Source organism: Muntiacus reevesi, chromosome 16, assembly GCF_963930625.1.
Source record: "Muntiacus reevesi chromosome 16, mMunRee1.1, whole genome shotgun sequence".
NCBI classification, from domain to species: Eukaryota; Metazoa; Chordata; class Mammalia; order Artiodactyla; family Cervidae; genus Muntiacus; species Muntiacus reevesi.
In genome coordinates, this window is record NC_089264.1 from 59352033 (window position 1) to 59375496 (window position 23464).

General features: G+C 34.9%; 1 protein-coding gene across 4 annotated transcripts; it reads left to right on the plus strand.

The window, feature by feature from the left end:
* The first annotated feature begins 272 nt into the window (after positions 1 to 272).
* On the plus strand, positions 273 to 22232 carry GUF1 (GTP binding elongation factor GUF1). Of its 4 annotated transcripts, XM_065907130.1 has the most exons (18): positions 487 to 616; positions 2021 to 2088; positions 2436 to 2547; positions 2716 to 2864; positions 3146 to 3226; positions 4098 to 4175; positions 5881 to 5964; positions 10078 to 10142; positions 10882 to 11085; positions 12569 to 12708; positions 13766 to 13889; positions 14247 to 14379; positions 15539 to 15682; positions 16614 to 16747; positions 18767 to 18868; positions 19857 to 19976; positions 21244 to 21280; positions 22059 to 22232. In XM_065907130.1, exons 3-18 carry the CDS (start codon positions 2448 to 2450, stop codon positions 22194 to 22196), a joined length of 1833 nt encoding a protein of 610 aa, XP_065763202.1. In that variant the 5' UTR covers positions 487 to 616; positions 2021 to 2088; positions 2436 to 2447; the 3' UTR covers positions 22197 to 22232. The 4 variants fall into 4 exon arrangements, with proteins under 4 accessions (XP_065763200.1, XP_065763201.1, XP_065763203.1 ...); XM_065907128.1 differs by lacking the exon at positions 2021 to 2088 and having other exon boundaries at positions 273 to 616; XM_065907131.1 differs by lacking the exon at positions 2021 to 2088 and having other exon boundaries at positions 278 to 491.
* The last annotated feature ends 1232 nt before the right edge of the window (positions 22233 to 23464 follow it).

A 23464-nucleotide genomic window follows, 5' to 3' on the forward strand; every position in this document is an offset into this window, starting at 1 on the left:
GAGCCAGCAGGGAGGCCCTAGGATATATTATTGCTATCAACTTTACTGCCCGTTTCCATTCAGATGCATCAACATTAGCGATGTTGCAGGCAACATGGAGAATGCAGCGGTAATTTTAAAAATTACTCTAGTAGTCTGCCATTTGGCAGTCGGTTAAAAGCCAACCTCCTGGTAAGAGGACAACTCGCGCCCCGCTAAACCTCCGCGCAGGCGCCTTCCCTCCAGCTTCGCGCTGACGCATGCAGACGTCACGGCGTAATGCCGTAATGCGTCGCGCAGACGTCGGCGAGCGGCGCTGCTCTCGGTCTGGCCCCAGCGGCTACGTGTGGGGTGTTTCTTCCTGACGTGTTTTCCGCCGCTGGCCGGAGTGTGTTTGAATCCTCTTAGCGGGGGCCAGTTTTGAAGAAAACGGAGCCCGGGGCGATGGCGCCGTAGCGTCCCGGGGCCTCCTCCTGACGCCTCGGTTCTCGGGGGAATGTGGACGCTTGCAGGTCAGGGTTGGTGGCGCGGCCGCGCGCTCGCGGCCTGGGTCACCGAGGCGGCGCGTGTGGGGCTGCTCGGGCCGCGCCTCGCGTCCAGGGCCCCGGCCCGGTGCTGCAGCTCCGCGGACCGCAAGGTGACCGCCTCGCGTCTCTTGTCACTCGCGTGTTACGCCGAGGGAGGGTGCTCCTGGTGAATTTGCCCGGGCTTCTCAGCACTGACTGCTTGTGGACGCGGGTTGCCCCGCTGTGAGGAGGCAGGGCCCGGAGCGCGCGGCCGCGCTTCGGCTGCGGACTCCAGGGCTCACCAGCGTGACCCTGGACAAGTCCTGTCCTCACTTTCCTCACTGGTAGTGTCAGGATCTTTGTTTATGCGAGGGATTGGTCTCAGCGTGTATTTAGTTTTAAAAGCGTATTGAGAAAGCGGCTAGTTCCATTTTCTTGCGACTTTTTAGCCACGTGACCTAGGCAAGTTACCTGACCTTTCTCTGTTTCTTCATTTGTTGAATGAGATGCTTATAAAAAACGTTGGGCGGCTGTGAGACTTGCGCGAAGTGGGGCGTAGAACTTTTAGTTTAATACCTAGGATCTAAGAAGTGCTGGGTATGCCTTAGCTTCTTTGATTATTTCGTCTTACCTCAGCTAGAGCAGACGCGTGCTCCTTCTGTCCCTGTGGTTGGAGGAGCTGGGGCTTTTGGCTCCTCAGTCGCGACCGACTCTGCGGTCCCATGGACTGTAGCCCGCCAGCTTTTCTGTCCACGGAATTCTCCTGGCAAGATTCCTGGAGTGGGTTGCCATTTCCTACTCCATGGGATCTTGCTGAACAAGGCATGGAAACCGCGTTTCTTGTGTCTCACACTGGCAGGCGGATTCTTGACCACTGGCGCCACCTGGGAAGCATCAGCGACCCTAAAACTATACTTTGTTATAACAGTTTAGGCAGTAAAATGAAGTACCTGAATATGAGTAACTGGAGAAAGAAAAAGACTATAATTATTCAGTTTTACTCTTTTCTAAAATGCCTGTGGAATGGATTTATGTTGCAATCGTAAGACTAAAAATGGTGCAGTACCTTTTGAATGATGGGTGGAAAAATCACAGGGCAGACAATTCGGGTTTAGATTTTTGCAGAATATCTTTCAGGTATAGTTGCACTTGTATTGAGGCACTTACTGGGAAAAAAAAAGAAAACAACCTCATGATAATTATATTTCGTTGTAATTTCACTTTTTTTGGCTCATTATGAGATATAAATTTGATTGGAAAAATGAAACGTTCAGGGTCCAAAAAAATGACATAGTCTATGTGCAACTGAAAATCATAAATTAACTTTTTAAAGGATTTTAAAAATTTAAGTGAAAAATGAGCCTTTTTTCTTGATAATATAATTTTCCCCCTTTCTCTCCAGAGAAGTTGTTAAGTAACAAAGTCATCTAAATTAAGCTTTTGAAGGCTCTATTAGGAGCACAAATTTTTAAGTTGACCTGACTCTGTTGATTAAATATGTGATGGGGGCAAAAACATTTTTTCTTTTCTTTCAGCTTCTCTGTAGCTTTTTTTATTTCAAGAAATTTTGTTACACCAGGTGCTCTAAGGCTGTAGAGAAGTTGTAAGTATCTTGTGTTCTCCATTTGTGAAAATACATTCAGCTCCTCAGTGGCCTTTGAAATGGTGGAAATATTATAAGGGACTTTTATTTAGCCATATGGTCTGTATATGGTCATATAGCCTTTGACATTGAAACTCATGTATTTGATGGGCCCTGTTGTAATCCATTGCTTGTAATATGACTTTAACCATACATCTCTTTACTGTCAGAGAAATAACATAAACAGTATGAATGCTGTAAATAAAGTTGTTTTAAGAAGACTAAGAGTATTCTTTTCTTTAGTGTACTTGTTTCATGTTGTAGACAATTTATACTCATAAATATAATATTTCCCTCCCCTTTTCTAGGAAAAAATTGATATGTCTTGTTTTCCTGTTGAAAACATTAGAAATTTCAGTATCATTGCGCATGTGGATCATGGCAAAAGTACTTTAGCAGACAGGCTCCTGGAACTAACAGGTATTTTCACTATATAGTCTACACCTAATTAATGGCAATGAGTAATTGATAGTTACTTTTACTAGCATACTTTTACTATGCTTTTAAAATTTTTGGTTTTAAGTTTATATGCACTATTGTCTGTTTTTAAAAGCTTATAGAAATAGCAACACACATTTCTATTTTTAGGGGCAATTGCTAAAACAAAAAATAATAAACAAGTTCTTGATAAATTGCAAGTGGAACGAGAAAGAGGAATCACTGTTAAAGCACAGACAGCCTCTCTCTTCTATAAATGTGAAGGAAAGCAGTATCTTTTAAATCTTATCGATACACCGGTAAGTTTTAATATCAATTTTGTCTGTGTTGTTAAAGTCAGCTTTGTATTAATAGCGCAAGCAAATCCTTTTTTTCAGTTTTTAAACTGAATATTAAATACTTCACTTTGCTATTTTTTTCCTCAGTGTTCTTAGATTAGTGAAATTATTTCACAAGAAAGGCTAAAAAGAAGCTTAATAACTTTTTATTCGGTGGAGTCAGTAGATTTGCCAAAATGCCTCTCCCTAAGAAACTTTTAAACTCTTAACATTTAGACGTTTTAATATTTTTTGTTTCTCAGGGTCATGTTGATTTTAGTTATGAAGTATCCAGGTCACTCTCTGCTTGCCAAGGTGTTTTACTTGTGGTTGATGCAAATGAGGTAGGTATTTAATTTTATATGATGTGATATGCTATTTCATTGTTCTAAGATTTTTCTTAAGATGTTTGGAAATAGAATTATGTTTTGGTCCTGTTAATTTTAAGTTTTATTATGCTAAAATGGCCTGTGAAATTGCCTAATTCATCCTTTAAAATTTTTAAGCTGATCAGAGGAATCGTTCAAGAGATTTTTGAAGTATGTCATATACACATCCTACCAAAAAAAAAAAAAAACCCAGTTTTAAGCACTTCTTAATCTGTGGTTTCAGTTTTTAGCAGAACTAGAAAATCTATCTTTGAGGTCATTTTGGGTGTTTTTAAGGTAATAATTTGAGAAGTGTTACATTTAAAGAAACATGTCAATGACATTACCAAGTTCTCTGTTGTGAACATAACCATAAAAAACATACTGAGATGGAAGTATAAGAGCCATGACATACTATTTACAGTAAGCTTTTGACATACTTCAATTTTCATGGACTTTTCATTCAAAACCCAAAGATTTTTTTGTTGTGTTAAATCCTCCCTAATCTTGTCAAGGACAGTCAATCTCTACCTTATCATACATATACTTGGCTTTATAAAATGTGTCTCATAGTCCTTTAGGAGGCTTCGAGGTCCTTAAGGATCCATGTATGACTGCTTTGTTTCCAAAGCTTAACACAGTACCCTCTAAAAAATGTTTCTAGAACTGAAAGGAATTTTCACAGGGAATGATCCAGATGCTTGGAAGTATAGACACCGCAGTTTGCCTTGTACCTTTGCTTTTGATGAAGATGTGTGGAATGTTCTTGAATTTTAGCTTTTGTGATAGATAATAGAATGTTATCTTAGTGTCATTGTGCCTTCTTCTTGTCTGCTTTTCTTCATAGGGTATTCAAGCCCAAACGGTAGCGAACTTCTTTCTTGCCTTTGAAGCACAGCTATCAATAATTCCAGTTATAAACAAGGTAATTTGTTAGCACAACAGTACCATTTATTATTTTACTTTCTAAAGGTAAATTTAGTGTTTGAATATCACTTGTGCTATTTTTTATATGAGGAATCTTCAGGTATTTATTAAATGGAATTGATTATTGAACATCATGGAGGTGAAGGAGGCAAAACCCCTGTGCACTCAAAAATCTGCATGTAACTTTTGACTTCACACAGACTTAACTACTAATATCCTTTTGTTGATTAAAATCTTACCAATAACTTAAACAATCTGTTAACACATACTTTGTATATTATATGTATTGTATATCATGTTCTTATAGTAAGATAGAGAAAATGCTAATCAAATCATAAAGAGGAGAAAATACATTTACAGTGCTCTGTTTATCAATACCCTGAGTTTACATCATCTTTTATAAAGTGAATCATCTCTCAGTACTTATATCAGTGTTGTCTTATGTAATAACAAAACACCATAGATGTTATATGTATTACTGACACTAAATGTCAACAATGAAAAGATAATGTGAAAAGGAACTTCACATTTATTTACAGGTAAATGATTGATGCATTGATAACGATGAAGCAGAAATATTGCTTTATGCTATGACATTATGTGATTGCTTCATGGTAACCTAGTGTATACACTAAGGAAAGATTCATTAAAGTTTTTATAGTAAACAGGATTATAGTCACATTCATAACTGTAACAACATTGTTGCAGTAAAAAAAATTTTATCTGTAATTATAGGCTGATATGCAGTTTCTCTAATTATGAGAGGCATACTGTATGGTAATCTAATTCTTTGAAAGCAAAGTTATAAAACAGAAAGCCAACACATTATTAATTTTATGTTAAATATCATTTATGCCTTTGTTAGGGATAAACTATCCACCTCAGTACAAGTCTTGCACCTGATATTCTACAAGTATAGTTTTACATGTTTATTGAAAAAAATCTGCATATAAGTAGGCCCATGCAGTTGAAACTCTTTGTTTTCAAGGTCAGTTGTATATTGAGATTTCTTTGGATTGCATATGATAAAATTTCAACTCAGTCTCCTCTACCCTGGCATGTAGTGGAGAAGACAGTCTCCCTGAATCACATGGAGCGATGGGGGGCGTTTCTGTAGGAAAGGGCAGGGCAGGCCAGAGTCTGTTAAACTAAACTGTGAAGGAGAAGAAAAGGGCCTTATGAGGTAGGATTACAGTGCAACACAGGGCGCCTAACTGTGTAACACAGGGCGCTTAACAGTGCAACACAGGGCGCCTAACAGTGAGTGCTAAACTGAGGACAGTGTGGATAAAGCGTAGCTGTTATATTTTAAGATTAATAAATTAATTAAACATCTGCATTGCATTGTTTTATTTTTTGATATTGAAGATAGGTTTAAAGGAAGCAAAGAAAGACAGTTTGTTCTCATAAGTTATATATAACACATAAAATCAGTGTACATGATGTTGTCGTTGATCTCTTCTGATCTGGATAGCTAATGACGTCAATAGCTTGCTTGTTTTGCTGTCTGCCTTCTAATTTCAGTGGCCATGAGCATTAAAATTTTATTACCTTTTTGTCATTATTTTTCTTTTAATACTTTTGAAAATAAAATTATTAAGGGGTCAGTTAGTTCAAAAGCAAGTATGCGTCTATCTCCAAATATTAATATGTAGTACATTTTAATTTCATGATATTAAGACGTGGTGAATTTTCTTTTTAAGATAGATCTGAAGAATGCTGATCCTGAAAGGGTTGAAAAACAAATTGAAAAGGTGTTTGATATTCCAGGTGACGAATGTATTAAGGTAAATATTTTTTTTAGAAGACTTGATTTTACTTTCCAAAATCTCAGGTAATTGGCTTAAGTAAAATTTCATAGTATTTGATAGGACATCACTATTACATTGTGTAATTTTATAGTTTTACAAAGTTCTTTTTACTGATATTTCATTTGATCTTTGCCAAAAATCCTTACTACATGGTTAGGATACATAGAAATTTCTCTTATGATACAGTTGAAAGGATGAAAACTGAAAGATTTTATCACTTTAAGATTATACATCTAGTTTGCTAATGTGCCAGGACTTAAATGTAGGTCTTTTGCAACTCTTTGTAATATTATTTCTTATATGCCATTTTCCCTCTGTGGAAGTATTCTCCTTGAAGAGTAGAGTCAGACTAATTTCAAGGCATTGTAGATATCATTCTTAGAACTATATTTAATGTAAATCAAAGTTGATAATATTTTAAATTAAGATTTTTAAATTTACCTTATAAATGATAGTTGAGTGTTAAATCAGTTCAGTTCAGTCACTCAGTTGTGTCCAACTCTTTGCGACCCCATGGACTGCAGCACACCAGCCTTCCCTGTCCATCACCAACTCCGAGAGCTTGCTCCAACTCACGTCCATCAAGTCGATGATGCCATCCAGCCATCTTATCCTCTGTCGTTCCCTTCTCCTCCTGCCTTCAATCCTTCCCAGCATCAGGGTCTTTTCAAATGAGTCAACTCTTCGCATGAGGTGGCCAAAGTACTGGAGTTTCAGCTTCAGCATCAGTCCTTCCAGTGAACACACAGGACTGATATCCTTCAGGATGGACCAGTTGGATCTCCTTGCAATCCAGGGGACTCTCAAGAGTCTTCTCCAACACCACAGTTCAAAAGCATCAGTTCTTCGGGGCTCAGCTTTATAGTCCAACTCTCACACCCACATGACTACTGGAAAGAGCATAGCCTTGACTAGATGGACCTTTGTTGGCAAAGTAATTAATGTCTGCTTTTTAATATGCTGTCTAGGTTGGCCATAACTTTTCTTCCAAGGAGCAAGTGTCTTTTAATTTCATGGCTGCAGTCACCATCTGCAGTGATTTTGGAGCCCCCCAAAATAAAGTCTGCCACTGTTTCCAGTGTTTCCCCATCTATTTGCCATGAAGTGATGGGACCAGATACCATGATCTTAGTTTTCTGAATGTTGAGCGTTAAGGCAACTTTTTCACTCTCCTCTTTCACTTTCATCAAGAGGCTCTTTAGTTCTTCTTCACTTTCTGCTATAAGGGTGGTGTCATTTGCATATCTGAGGTTATTGATATTTCTCCCGGCAATCTTGATTCCAGCTTGTGCTTCCTCCAGCCCAGCGTTTCTCATGATGTACTGTATATAAGTTAAATAAACAAGGTGACAGTATACGGCCTTGACGTACTCCTTTTCCTATTTGGAACCAGTTTGTTGTTCCATGTCCAGTTCTAACTGTTGCTTCCTGACCTGCATACAGATTTCTCAGGAGGCAGGTCAGGTGGTCTGGTATTTCCATCTCTTTCAGAATTTTCCACAGTTTGTTGTGATTCACACAGTCAAAGGCTTTGGTGTAGTCAATAAAGCAAAAGCAGATGTTGTACTAGAACTCTTTTGCTTTTTCAGTAATCCAGTGGATGTTGACAATTTGATTTCTTGTTCCTCTGCCTTTTCTAAATCCAGCTTGAACATCTGGAAATTCATGATTCACGTACTGTTGAAGCCTGGCTTGGAAAATTTTGAGCATTACTTGACTAGCGTGTGGGATAAGTGCAATTGTGTGGTAGTATGACCATGCTTTGGCATTGCCTTTCTTTTGGATTGGAATGAAAACTGACCTTTTCCAGTCCTGTAGCCACTGCTGAGTTTTCCAAATTTGCTGGCATATTGAGTACAGCACTTTCACAGCATCATCATTTTAAGATTTGAAATAGCTCAACTGGAATTCCATCACATCCTCTAGCTTTGTTTGTAGTGATGCTTCCTAAAGCCCAGTTGACTTCACATGCCAGGATGTCTGGCTCTTGGTGAGTGATCACACCATCGTGATTATCTGGGTTGTGAAGATCTTTTTTTGCATAGTTCTTTTGTGTATTCTTGCCACCTCTTCTTAATATCTTCTACTTCTGTTAGGTCCATACCATTTCTGTCCTTTATGGAGCCCATCTTTGTATGAAATGTTCCCTTGGTATCTCTAATTTTCTTGAAGAGATCTCATCTTTCCCATTCTATTGTTTTCCTCTATTTCTTTGCACTGATCATTGAGGAAGGCTTTTTTATATATGTAAGGAAGTGAAATAAAGAATCATGATGAGTTTGGGTTTGAGCAACTGGGTTGAATACTGGTAATCTGTTAATGCACAGAGGGCTTGAGGAGGAACAGGGATAGTGGGAAAATAAAAAGCTCTGTTTTGGAAATAGTGTGTTTGAAATGTCTAATAGACATCCAAGTAGGATATTACATAAATCTACACAATTCTGGCATTTCTGGAGAGTACTGAGTCTGAAATATTTAAGTCAGAGATATTTATGATATAGTGTGTGTGTGGCACTGATGCCATTGGAATGGATGCTATTTCCTAGGGAAAAAGTGTAAGTAGAAAAGAGATCCTAGAAGCCATTCTACATTATTCTCAATTTGTAGAGTGTCGTGAATAAGAATTTGAGAAGGATTAGAGTAGGATTCAGAAGACAAGGGTGTGAGGATTGAGTTTTCAGAGAGGTGAGAAAACAGATTGCAGCAGGAGAGAAGGCAAAGAGGTTGTGGATATAGTGCAGATGGATTTGTGTATTTGAATAAAGGAGTTTTTGATGTCTTCTCTTTCCTTGAATGAAGTAAGAGGCAAAGCTATCAAATGAGAGTGAATTGGCCATAGGGAAAGTGTGTAGATTGAAAAGGAAGGTGGTATGCATTATTAATTAGTGTTAATGTGAATTTAGTAGATGTGTCCAGCACATCTTAACTGCACATTGAGATCTGTGTCATGAACTTACAGAAACCAACCAGAGCAGTTACTTGACTGTCCTCCACTAATGTTGAGCTGCTGTGATTATAAGCATAGGAAAGGCACATAGTTGGATGCAGTCTCAGTTAAAGTTTTATTAATACCAAGTGCTTATGATAGACAACAGAAAGTAGTTGAATGAAATGATTACAAATAGTGGGCCCTTGGAGTCTCCACTGGGAAAAGAGGCAGGGGGCTAAATAGATAATAAAAAAAAAGTCCATTCAGTAAATTAGAAATTGTGATCTTAAAGGATTGTTGCAAAGAGTGTACTAGCGTCTAAAGCCTCGTTCTTCTTAGGAAGTAGTTCTGCCTCTCAGGAAGCATCTGGCAATGTCGGAAGACCTCCTTTGTTGTCACGCTGGGGAATAGGTGCTTCTGGCATCTTGGGAGCGAGTGAGAAGCCATGGATGCTTTTACGCGTCTTGCAGTGTGCGCGTAGAACAGCCCCCCAAACAGAGTTATCCAGGTCAAAGTGTCCTTAGCGCTGAGGTGAGAAACTCTCATCTAGAGGGACTCTGAAGGGCAAGAGGAGGAATTCAGGGAACTGAGCTTGAATGAAGATTTCAGAGAGAGTTCAGTTACCGGTAATGGCAGAGGTGAGTCAGATGAGCGTGTTTTGAGTGTTCTGGCTGCCTTCTCAGTGTAAGAACAATGGTGGCACTGTACCTTTCAGTTAGCCTCAGCTGTGTGCCATCCACACATACTATTTATTCACACAGCAGCCTTGAGGTTTATGTAAAATATGAATAATAACCTTACTTGTCAATGAAGAACTTGAAGCTTGAAGAAGACATGTATTGGCTAACGTCGTGTATGACACATAGAGTCATGGTTATAACCCAGATATTTTGAACTCTTAGTCCAGTGCTCTTTCAGGACCATAATCAGAATGCTTTTGTAATTTAATACCAGCGACTAATTTTATACGGCTAATACCTAGCCGTAATGGAAGGGCAGTTGTCAATAGATAATATGGTGTGTGCTTCCTTTTACCAAGCTTTTCAAGCAAATTGATGACTTCTAGAATTGTTTCTTTTTTCTAATCATACAGCTCAGTCACAGGATAGAAAAGTAAAGTCTTAACTTTTTAAGTGTTTGTTTCACATACATTTTTTCAGATTTCTGCTAAACTTGGAACGAATGTTGAAAGTGTTCTTGATGCAGTCATCAAAAGGATACCCTTGTAAGTATTCTACTGCTCTTTGTATACTATTTATCTTTAATAGTCAAAGTCCATCAGTTTGATCTGTTACTTTAACTTAGTTGTTAGGACAAATATACTCTTTGTTGTCAGTGAGAATACATTTTTAATTTATATTTAGTAACACATAGAAGGCAAATACAGATAGAAAAAAATGATGATAGGGATCTCTTAATTATTGTAACAAACTTGAATACATTGGTAATTACTGTTTTAATCCTGAACAAATATATTTCATCCATTTCATAAATAGTTTAGAAATGGTTATTTAAAATGTATTTAGGGTTTTCCTGGTGGCTCAGATGGTAAAGAATCTGCCTTCAATGCAGGAGACCCGGCTTCCATCCCTGGGTCAGTAAGATCCCCTGGAGAAGGAAATGGCTACCCACTCCAGTATTCTTGCCTGGAGAATTCAATGCATAGAGGAGCCTGATGGGCTATATATATATATATATATATAGTCCATGGGGTTGCAAAGAGTTGGACATAACTGAGCAACTAACACTAACAAAATGTATTTAAAACTCAAGGGTGAGTTAAAATGAATATAAATACAGGCATTATACCTTACAGAAAGGTCCCTTTATTTGGGCTGTCAGTTAATCTATCTCAAGTACTAGAGCAAATTAAGCATAATATTTGAGTTAGGCATTTTGTTAAGATTTTAATTTATTATTTAATTTTAAATTATTAGTATTTGTTCTTTACTTATTTTTAATAGTCCTAAAGCGCATTGCAGAAATCCCCTGAGAGCTTTGGTATTTGACTCCACCTTTGACCAGTATAGGGGTGTGATTGCCAATGTAGCATTATTTGATGGAGTGGTTTCGAAAGGAGATAAAATTGTATCAGCACACACTCAAAAGACATATGAAGTTAATGAAGTAGGAGTCCTGAATCCTAATGAGCAGCCAACTCATAAACTGTAAGTAATCTGCATTAGTAATTAAAAGACACTCGGCATGTGTTTCTGCTGCTGCTTTTCTTAATTTGGTGTGCTTAGTAAGATCCTAATTTGGTAATTTAGGAAAAAAACAAAAAACAAAACTTGATTGTTCAATGCAACTACGTAGTGGATGCTCTTTCAGAATCTCATGGGTGAGGGACAGTAGGAATTTGATGTGTTTTTAATTCTTTTTGGCCATAACTGATTTTTTTTTTCTAGTTGCGACTGGGTCCAACATTGATGTATTTGATTAGACAGTGAAAGAGATAGTTCTCTCATGCATATCCGTACTTGGTATCAGTTTTTAATATTTAATTTTTTTGTAGTTAGATCTTCAGCATAGAAGAGTGAAGAAAATTCATTAATTATTTTGTTTAGTGTGGAATTCATGGTAAAACTTTGATTAACTAGAATTTATGATGTGAGATTAGCATAGTAGTGCACATTATAAAACTGAGTTCTGAGTTCACTTATAAAATGTTTATTGAGTGCCTATTCCATCCGTACTCCAGATACTAATAGCACTGGTTGCCTTGGGCACATAGTTTTCTAAGGTCTTTATTTCCTCCTTTGTCAAATTTATGATTGAACCGGGTCTCACTTGATAGCTTAATGTTGTATGTCTAAAACTACCACTATTTTGTCTTTTTTTATGTAATTTAAAGTCATAAGGTTTATTGTAATTTTACTCAACTATTTCTAAAGTTTGTCTATATTCTTATTTGCTTAAGTATAGTTGATCATTACAGTATCACATTAATTTCAGGTATACAGCATCGTGATTCAGTATTTTTATAGATTATACATCATCAAAAGTTATTATAGATAATAGCTGTAATTTCCTATGCTATACAAAGTCTGTCTATATTCTGTCACATATATTGATCATTATTGCATCTTCAGTATGATTTTGTATCTCATCCTAAATGGAAATTATTATATAGGAAATTTGCTTAAAAAAAATAGTAAAGCTAAAACTCTGAAATCTTTGGATTTGCTCTTTTCCTGCAAGAGGCGCATCAAATAGGTATGAGATTTGTAGAAAGTTCACATTTTTATTTGCTAGGTTAAAAACATTGTTTTTTCTTTTTCTTCCTGTTTTAAAGGACATTTGTAGTATAATTCACTACTGAATATCACAGGGAGTGTTTTATGTTTCTGTGTCTACCAGTTTCACTATTGTTTTATATGCAGAGATGGGCAGAGTCATGAAGAAGGCCCCTAGGCTTGTGTTGCAGAGGTGCTTGATCGTGGATTGTAAGACTTGGGATGTTCTTTTGCTGACAGCTCTTAGAGCTGAGAACTAGAGAATTAACTAGAATGCAGCACCTAGTTTCAGCTTGGTGAGGTTTTGTTTGGAAAGTGCAGTCATTTCTTGGAGAAGGAGAGCTAATTGTGAGTATGCACATGAAACATTGAAACATTAAAACAGTAAATATTTCCATGTAATAATTTTATTTAGATATGCAGGACAGGTGGGCTATCTGATTGCTGGGATGAAAGATGTCACTGAAGCACAAATAGGAGATACATTATGTTTACATAAACAACCAGTGGAACCCTTGCCTGGGTTTAAATCAGCGAAGCCAATGGTATTTGCAGGTGAGGCGCTCACATATTCAAAGGATAAGGGCCAATTTATTCCAAGCTGAAATAATAATTATTAGGAATACTCATTTTAAATAACAATCAATTCCTGTTTAAATAACAGCTACTCTGTTTTAAAAAAATTTTTTGTGGGTGTGATATTTATATACCAGTTAATTACATATGTATGATACAACTTTATGTGGGAGATCATTTCCTCCTAAATTTAAGGACTTCTTAAAAAAATAACCTCGTGAAACAAGCCCTCTGATAAACTAGAGGAGCAGAGTAATATGGATTTCCTTCTTGTCTCACTAGGGAGTAGGCCATTATATTTGAAACGCTACGACTTCTACAGGGTGTTGTCACTACTAATTATCAGTGGACATTTGCTGAGTGCCTTCGCCTTGGCTGGCCTTTCTTTAATGCTGTACTGTTGCACTGGTGTTGACATAGCAGAGAAGAGTGTCACCTCATGTATACATGACTTCAGAACCTGTTACTTCTGTGTGATATTACAGACATTTGTAAAAGGAAGACCTGATTGAAGGTTATCAGATTACTGTGTGCTGACAAAGTCAGCACTGACAAAGTCAGTCAGTTATTTAGAGTTTGAAGGACTTAAGTGGTGAGGACTTGGGTTTGATGTGAAAGAGAAACTAATGAATCAGTTTTTGTTTTCATTTCTTCCTGTTATTTATATGCTAATGGGATTTTCTTTGTGGTTGTGGGATTTCTTGCACTTTTGTTTCTTAAAATAAACATGATGTATTTTCTTGATAGGTGTAATTCCCATTGTTCTTTTTTGTTTTCCCTATACTTTTTGCAAAAGCAAAAACATCACTTTGAATATGAATCTAGTGGTAAATTCGAAGTTTATGAAACTTGAAAAATACTTTGAAGCCAATTTAATTTAATAGTCATAGTTTTCTTCGCAAACCAATATTTTGGTCAGTGAAATACAGAAAGTAATTTAAAAGCTAACTGATTAATTTTGAACTTTGCAGCAATGCCTATTAGGTTTTCTGGGCAGAGTGTCACATGTAATAATTAGAAATCATTGTGTCCCCAGGAGTGTACCCTACAGACCAATCCGAATATAATAACCTGAAGAGTGCTATAGAAAGACTGACACTAAATGATTCCAGCGTGACGGTTCATCGCGATAGCAGCCTTGCCCTAGGTGCAGGCTGGAGGTAAGACTCATGCATGCTGGAGGAGCCCACTTTTATTGAAAAATAGAGTTTAAATGGCTTACTGGGCTTGGCCATTTCTGAAGATCAGTTCATACTAGTGTAAAATGAACTAAAACATGTCTGCCTATTTCTCACTGTGGATGCCTATTGTATGGATCAGTTTTATAGCTACTTTAAATAGAATCCCAATGGAAGATTTTATCTTATTTAATGAATTTATGCTAGCTTTTAATTATGATGTGAATTGATTGAATGACTTTTGATTCCACTCCTCCCCGACAAAATAGTAATATCAAATCAAAGAAAATAGAGCCCATGATACATAAACATTTTGGAGTTTGGCTTTTTCTCCCTCAGGTTAGGATTTCTTGGACTTTTGCATATGGAAGTTTTCAACCAGCGACTAGAACAAGAATATAATGCTTCTGTTATTTTGACAACCCCTACTGTTCCATATAAGGCTGTTCTTTCATCAGCAAAATTGATAAAGGTACTGTTGTGAGCTAGCATACATAAGAAAACTAAATAAATATATGTGTGTGTATGTATATGCAGAATATGAGGAACATTTTAGTATACCAGTAGCTGACTAGCTATTAAAACTAAATATTTCTTGATTAGTAATAATAAAAGTTGAATTACCTTATGATGGACAAGTTTCTTCAACTAATTATGCACATTTTTCTCAACCTAATGAAATCTCCACATTATCAATACTAGTCTGTTACTAAGAGTAAAAAGTAGAATTAGTTCTGAGAATACTGTTTTAAATTCAGCAGAAAAAATAAGAGTGTGATTTTGGTCATAAGTAATTTATCTTATGATTGGTAAAGCATTCTTTCCTATATGGTTGTGGGAAATTTTAGATTTCAGGTTAATGGTAGAAACAATATTGTATTCAATCTAAGTTACAACATATTTGTTTTAAACAATTATTAACTTTGGCATCTGTAAATATTTTCCAACAAAATTAACTTAGGTAACTAATTACAGTGACGTACATGGGACAGATTGATATGTATTCTTACATCGTATTTTTTCTAGTGAAGTGAAGTCGCTCAGTTGTGTCCGCCTCTTTGCGACCCCATGGACTGTAGCCTACCAGGCTCCTCAGTCCATGGAATTTTCCGGGCAGGAGTACTGGAGTGGGTTGCCATTTCCTTCTCCAGGGGATCTTCCCAACCCAGGGTTCGAACCCTGGTCTCCCGCATTGCAGGCAGATGCTGTACCGTCTGAGCCACCAGGGAATAAAGTGATTTTTTAGTAAATACCAATAATATATTGATTTTAGTGATTTTAGTAAATATCAATATAAAGTGATTTTAGTAAATATCAATAATCAGAATATATTAATACTTATTATTAAATATTTTGGAGAGTTTTTTTGTTTTTAATTGAATGTGTATAAAGTGATTTTAGTAAATATCAATAATCAGAATATATTAATAATTATTATTAAATATTTTGGAGAGTTTTTCTGTTTTTAATTGAATGTATGTTAAGATAATATTCTAACCTTTAGGAATTCTTTTGTTTTTTATTAATTCCAACACATTTAATAACAAAAATTCTATGTTAGTAGCAAATTTAAAAACATGGTAACTACTAAGATTTCTTTTTAACTATTGGTGACTTTTCTTATTTTTTAGGAATACAGAGAAAAGGAAATTACAATCATCAATCCTGCACAGTTCCCTGATAAGTCAAAAGTAACAGAATATTTGGAGCCAGTTGTTTTGGGCACCATTATCACACCAGATGAATATACTGGGAAAATAATGATGCTTTGCCAGGTATAAATGTAATATAGTTTGATATAAAAGTACATTTTAGTCTTTTCAAACCGTGGTACCCAGCTTAGCTTTAGAATGGTTTCTGTCTCTATGGAGCCTGTCGAATTGTACAAAAGAAATTTTCATAAAGATCTTTATATATTTTATCTGTTTATATATTTAGATATACATACATATAATTACAGTATTTTGACTTTTAAATAAGAAAACAGAGCCAGAATTTTTGATCATCTTGAATTTATATTTTAGCTTAAAGCAAAGCAATTTCATGGCTTTTTTTCACCTTGAGTAGCTAAAAATATAGTTTCCTTTCACCTTTTTTGACTATTTGAAATTGGGTATTATTTGAAAGATAATTACAATACTTTATAGAGACCTTTGATTGAAAGGTATTCCTCATTTTGCTTTAGTTCTTGCCACATTGTAATAAATGATTTAATCCACAAATTTGATATAATCATAAGTCATCAGAAAGTACATATTTAAAATATTCTGACATATTGGAAAGAACTCTCAAGTGATGACTACTGGACTTGAATTTTTATTGTCTTGTCCCTAAAAAGATTTAACTTCAGTCACTTAATTTCTCTGGATCTAAATTTCTTTTGTTTGTAAAATAAGAAATCAGAACTTGACTCCACCTGTAACTAATTTGATTTATTAAGTGAAATATTGTATAATTAAAAAAGAGACTTATTTGATTAAAAACAAAAGATTAAAGTGTTGGTAGGAAGTATATTATAATTGAAATATAAAATGGTACTCCCTGTATTATAAATACTGGTCAGCTGTTTTTATTGGACCATTAAAGAACTATTCCTTCATTTTGCCCACTCTTTAAAGTTGATAATTGACATCTGTCAATATTTATTAAGTAAATCATTATGTGAATAAGTTATCATTCAAGCCATTTTTCCTTCTCTTTTTAAAGGCTCGAAGAGCAGTTCAGAAGAATATGATGTTTATTGATCAAAATAGAGTAATGCTTAAATATCTCTTCCCTTTGAATGAAATTGTGGTGGATTTTTATGATTCTTTGAAATCTCTGTCTTCAGGATATGCTAGGTAAAAATTTAATGGGAAACTCAAATATCTGGACAGTCTTTTTTTTAAGTATTGACCAGCAGGTGTTTACTAATATTCCACTTACTTAATCATGGTCATCTAGTGACAGAAATTTTAGTGCCCTCTTCATGAGAAGAGATGTACTCTTGTAAGTTGATTAAAAATTGCATGTCATTTGAAAAAGCTACTGTGACCTAAGTGGCACTTTTAAAATGTATTTGAATGTTAAGTAGTCCTAGGAGTATCTGTGTACATTTGGAAAATAGAAGTACTTGTTTAGAGAAATGCTAGGCGTGCCCGTATATTTGTGAACACTTCAATAGCTTGGTCTTCCTAGGAGTAAGTAGTCTGCATCATGAAACCCATCATCTTATCCCATAAAAGTACATGGAGGAACAGCCTGTTAAAATCAAAGGAAGAGTATAGCATTGTGGGAGTGTTTTTTGTTAGGACAAATAACTAGATGCCCTTAGTGTCCTAAAATCTTACATTACTGGATAGCATATACTAGGACATAAAGGAAATATATAATGGGGAAGTTGACAGAAAAGTGAATGTTCACATCTGGTAAAACACATGCATACATACTTAAAATTAACATTCAAAGAAAAATCCCAGCATTTTGAAGAATATGCTGCAGTGACCTGGACATTTACTTTGTGAAATGAGCTTTTCAGTGCAGCAAGTCAGCATCACTCATGATACAAAGTTATTTTTTCTAATTGATCACCCAATTTTTTTATGTCTTCTTTCATACAAGACCTTGAGCAAGTAAGTAGCGATGTAATTTAAAATGAATTGAGGGAGCATGTTGTTAAACAATTACTATAATTAAGAGGATAATTACTAAGTTTATAACAGTTAACAGTCTGAATTCTAGCTTTCTGAGTTAAGTGGTCTTAAAATCTTTTAGCTGGGAGAACAGCTTTCACATTGAGAGAACATGGCTTATTTTGAACTATTTAAAAATAATTCCAACTTCCAAAATTAAGTAGTCCTTATGTTCAGAAATACACGAGGATATTTTTTCATATTCTAAAAAAATTTAAATTATAAAATTTGGGAGCATAGAAAAATTTAAAGCTGCAAACAGTGAAAATCTCAGAATTATGTCTATGTCTTATCTCTTTAGTACTTAACATGGTACCTTTATGTAGTATATGATTAATGTTCATTGAAAAAGGATTTGGGGAACACTAGACAGTAGTCAGGTTTTAGAGACTATTAGTGTCACCTTGCGACCTTCCTGCTGAAAACCTTTCAAAGCTACACATTTGCAACTGTAGGTACTGGTTTGTTTTAGAATTATGGCAGTAGAATACACATGTTCTCATCCATAACTGCAAAGACACGAGAGCATAATTGAAATTTTCTTTCTCATCAGACATTAGTTTTATAAAACCTGTTTGTTTTGATTATTACTGTAAGCTTTGACCATATTGTTAGAAATAGTTGACACTTATTAAATGCTTATTGTGCTTAGATAGGCTCTGTTCTTAACGCTTCTTATGTTCTAGGTACATGTATTAATCATTATTAAATGCTGTGTGAAGGTTTATCCTGAAGAGCCGTGTATTAATGGCTACTTAGCAGTGCCCTAGCATTTATTTAACTGGTAATAGAAAATTTAACAGAAACCCAACTCATGAGTCCGAGACTGTATACATTCACTAGCATATACACTGTCTACAGCCAGCCAGCTTCTGGGAAGGAACATTGGGAAGGTGACATTTCTTTCAATGATGTACTTTCCTGGCTTAGTTTAACAGTTTTTTTTCCCCTTCCCTCAGTGAAGCCTGATGATTTTTGTACCTGATTTCAATAATGTAAAAAGATAAGGAAGTTACTGTGATCAGGTCGGCCCTTTTATCTGAAATTTATATGTAATTCGTTTGAAAGTTAGATCTTTTGGGAGTGATACCAGAGGAGGTAGAAAAAAGATATTTTGAAAAGAAAAAAAAATGTAATCTCTTAGGAAATACAGTGTTTATCTATAACTTGGATGTTTTTCTTTGTTAGTTTTGATTATGAAGATGCAGGCTACCAGACTGCAGAACTTGTAAAAATGGATATTCTGCTGAATGGAAATATTGTGGAAGAGCTGGTAACTGTTGTGCACAAGTAAGTTGAATAGTAACTAGTTACAGAATGTGAAAGTAGCCGTTTCTTTTTACTTTTCATTTATTATTGGTTGCTCATTTTTATTTGACAGCTACCTTTTGAAAATTTAAAGGTGTAATTAATTTCCATGTACTAGTTTTTCCTTCTTTTTCCATGCTTCTGTTACCCAGCTGTTGACAGGAGAATAGAATTAAAATAGCCAAAAGCATAGTGTTCTGGAAAGAAATGGTTTCTTTACCATATAAAACAAAGTAGATGTTTTCTAAACTATGGTAGATTTAGAATTGAGAAATAAATTTTTTAAAAAAAAATTTCCATTTCAAGAAATAGTGGATTAGGTAAAATAAAGTATGGAATACCCACATAATAATCTATTATTTTAAGCCATTAAAAGTATATTGTCGAGGAATATTTAGTGGTGTAAAAATGTCTATTAAGTAAAAAGGTAGAATATATCACAAACACTGGTCCAAACTGTAAAAACAAACATAAATATGTATGCAGAAAAATAAGTATGGATATATATTTTAAACATGTTCTAGAATGTTTAACAGTGGTATTCTGTGGGTGAGGGAAGGGCATTAAGAATGGTTTTTATTCTCTATTGTTTTTCTAGATTTTCTGTAAGAGATCACGTTATTTTTGCTGTCAGAGATCACATATGATTCAGAGATTAAGTGGTGTTTATTAAAGAATTCACCTGCCAGTGCAGGAGATGTGGGTTCACCCCTGAGTCGGGAAGATCCCCTAGAGAAGGAAATGGGAACCCACTCCAGTACTCCTGCCTGGGAAGTTCCATGGACAGAGGAGCCTGGTGGGCTACAGTTCATGGGATCGCAGAGTTGGACATAACTTAGCGATTAAACAACAACATGATAAACAAGTTCTCTCTGTACCTCCTTCATAACCTTTACATTGGTTATGCATATTAGATAGAAAACTACTTTTATTTAGGATATATGAATAACTGCATTTTTTTCTGTCTCAGAGATAAAGCATACTCTGTTGGCAAAGCCATATGTGAACGTCTGAAGGATTCTCTTCCTAGGCAGCTGTTTGAGATAGCAATTCAAGCTGCTCTTGGAAGTAAAATCATTGCAAGAGAAACGTGAGTTGAAATTCATTTTTGTTCCTTGGTTGGTTTTAGTGATAATATACATAAAAAATGAAAGAATATTAAAAATTTTAACTTAACATTGCGCTAAACTTTATTCCTACTTATAGAAATGTTAATCTCTTAATTCCACTAATTTAAGTGATGACTGTTACTTTGAATTACTTATATGACACTTTTGGGTGATAATTATTTGTAGTTATTACTCTAATGTATATGGTTTAAGGAATTTTATTTCCACTCATTTTATTCAGTGACCCCACTCAATTTTCTGGTTAAGGAATTTCTGTAAAGTTTTTATGGTTTGTTTTATCTCTTCAGGTATATAGGAACTGGAATTAAAAAGGTTTTGGAGATATTCTTCCACAAGAGAAAACTGAATTGATTTTTACTTGAAGCACTTAATGCCACTTCCTTAGAGCTAGTCAGTGCCCAGAGGGGAGGGGGCCACTGACACCGTGTAGGCCTCAGGGTGTGCAGCATCGTGGGGTGAGCTGTGTGCAGGCATTTGCAGTGACTTTCATTTCCTAATACTGTTTTGTGTTAGTTATTTTGTGTTTCATAAGTACTCAGATTAGGCAGAGTGGAGTTTATAATCAGGGAACTTCCAGGAAAATGCCATTTAAAATAGCAAATAATCATTCAAACATAAATGTGCTGAGGTAGAGAAACCTTAAAGAAAAAGAATAAGACTTTTATATCTTCATATGGAATACAAAAAAAGTGTAGTTATTTTCAGATTTTTGATCCTCCATATTTCTTAGATACGTTATGGAAATAGATTAGTTTATAGCTGCTTGAATTGCTGTATTAAAATTATTTCATTTCCCCTGAAACGGGTTTTATAAAATATATTGTTCTTCATATTCCTAGTCAGTCTTGACCCACATTTGACAGGCAGTAATGAGATAATAACCATTTTAGTATTTTTGAAAGTAGTAGTAGTTTTAAATTGAACTAGAAATTCCCTTATATAATTTTCATCATCAAGGTCACTCCAGTCTTTATTTTGGCCTCTTCGAGACTATCCACAAACCTTTTTTTTAATTCTTAATAAAATCTGTGTTTATATTCATTTTGAATTGTCTATTTTATTCCAAATGAAATACAAGAGCATGTAAGCTATCTAAATTCTTTTGGCAAAATTTTACCTAAGTATGACCCGATCTTAGTATCTTTAGTAAAGGGGGAATTGTTTTTGAAAATAAGTACTTTTTAATTAGTATAATTGTGTACTTAAGGAAAATTTTCTCTTTTACAGTGTGAAAGCCTATAGGAAAAATGTTTTGGCAAAATGTGTATGTATCTGCATGTGTTCTTTATTTTGTAAGTTTAAAATCAGAGGGTATAAATACCTTGGGTTTCCAATGTTGGTTTTTATGGTACCTTTTATCTCATCTGTTTTCTTTTTAAATAGGTAAATGTCAGCTTGACTTTAATGATTGCATATTCATTTTGCTCACATTCTGAAGTATTTTCCTATCTTATTTTTAAAAATTTCCTTATGTGCAACTACCTAAGGATGTTTTTATAACACTTATGATCAGAATAATGTTTTGATTTTTAAGGAAGCATTTGAAGACAATGACTGTCTTACAATGGAGTTAAAATTGAAATCCATTTCTCCTACATTAATTTGTGAAGTTTGCTGTTTCTTCTGTTAAAAAAAGATTCTTAACTCAGTTATTATGAGAATTAAATGATAAATGCTTTTTCTAAATCTTTAACACTGGGACTGACACATTTAAGCCTATGCAAGTTTCTGTATTAGACTACAGCTATATAATCCAAAATTTCAAGGCCTTGAATCAGTAAGGAGATTGACAGCAATATTGTATTGGGCTTCCTTGAGAATCTTCATCTCCTTCAAAAACAAATAAAGCACTTATCATTCTTTGAGAAGATATTAATAGTAAATTTAGGATCTGCTAGGAAGGGTCTTAGAGGTAACTTACCAAGTGTCTACTTCATGGATAATGACTATAAAGTTGTAATTGTATTGATATCTCTAGTTAATTGTAGGATTATTTTTCTATGGAGTGATTTGGACTTCCAATTTTTTAAAATGTTTTTCAGTATGGTGGTGATATTACCCGAAAAATGAAGCTCTTGAAGAGACAAGCCGAAGGAAAGAAAAAACTCAGGAAAGTTGGCAATGTTGAAGTTCCAAAAGATGCTTTTATAAAAGTTCTGAAAACACAAACTGATAAATAATTGGTGGGAAAATATAAGGAATTTTCATAAATTAAAGATTGTGTATCTTTTAATTTTCCTTAGTAATTATGTTGAACACAACAGAAGGAAAAATTATAAAATTTTCTTATCTTCAAGGTTTTCAATTTTAAATAACCTCTTGGCTTTTCTTTGGAAGACAGTAATGGGTGAATAAGAACTTAGATTCTGAAACCATATTGCCTGGTTTCACATTTCTGTTCCAGCACTCATTAGGCAAGCTGACGTTGACCAACTTACCCTTTCTTTATTCTTTAGTAAAATCAGGATTATACTATTACTTCATAGGCTGTGAGTATTAAAGAATATATTTAAAATGTTCAGAAGACTACATGACACATAGTCAATGTTAAGTGAATCTTACTAGTTTTCAAGCATATTCTTTACACTGAAAGGCCTCATACTTAAATATTTGATCTCATTCCAATCCCACAATAAGCTTGTTAGATGGATATATTTAGATGATATATATGAATCTATTATTAAAGTCAAATAACATAGTATTTAGACCTGTGATGTAGTTCTTCATAAAATTTTTACAAATGTTATTTTGAACCAGATAGTTTACATATAAATTAAAATAAGGATATGAGCTACCTTATTCTGAGAATTAAAATGCATTTATGTAAAGGGACAGATGTTTGATATTAATAGCAACTGTCATTAATGACAGTCTCATAATTATTGTCTAGATTTCATAATTGAGACTAATTGAGACTGACTGAAGCTTTAAATAACTTAGTTAAGGTCACACAGTCAGTAAATGGCTGTCTTACTTCAAAACATGTCTTAGTAAATAAGAGGGCATAGTGTATTATAGTAAGATAATTTAGCCATTGATTTTTGTCCTTTACCTTGAATGAACAGAATGGGGATAAGACTGTCAGTGATAAATTTTATACAAGGTTGTTATAAATTCAGATAGTGGCAACTTCCTTAAAATTGTGTATAGACCTTAAGTAACATGTGGCTTAGTCCTAGTTACATAAATTAATCAACCATCATCTTCATGTCTTCTAGCTCTGGTAGATCAGATGGATTATGAGATCTCATGACAGTATTGTTTTAATATATAATTTCTGAGACGTTCTGTCATACCGATATGGCCAGGGGAAAGTTAGAAGTTGGCAACCTGGCACATAGTGTGTCTGCTATTTAATATTTGTGCCTTACTTGTGTGTCACTGTAAAAGACCTTGACACTGGGAAAGACAGGATGAGATGGCTGCATGGCATCATCACTCAGTGGAC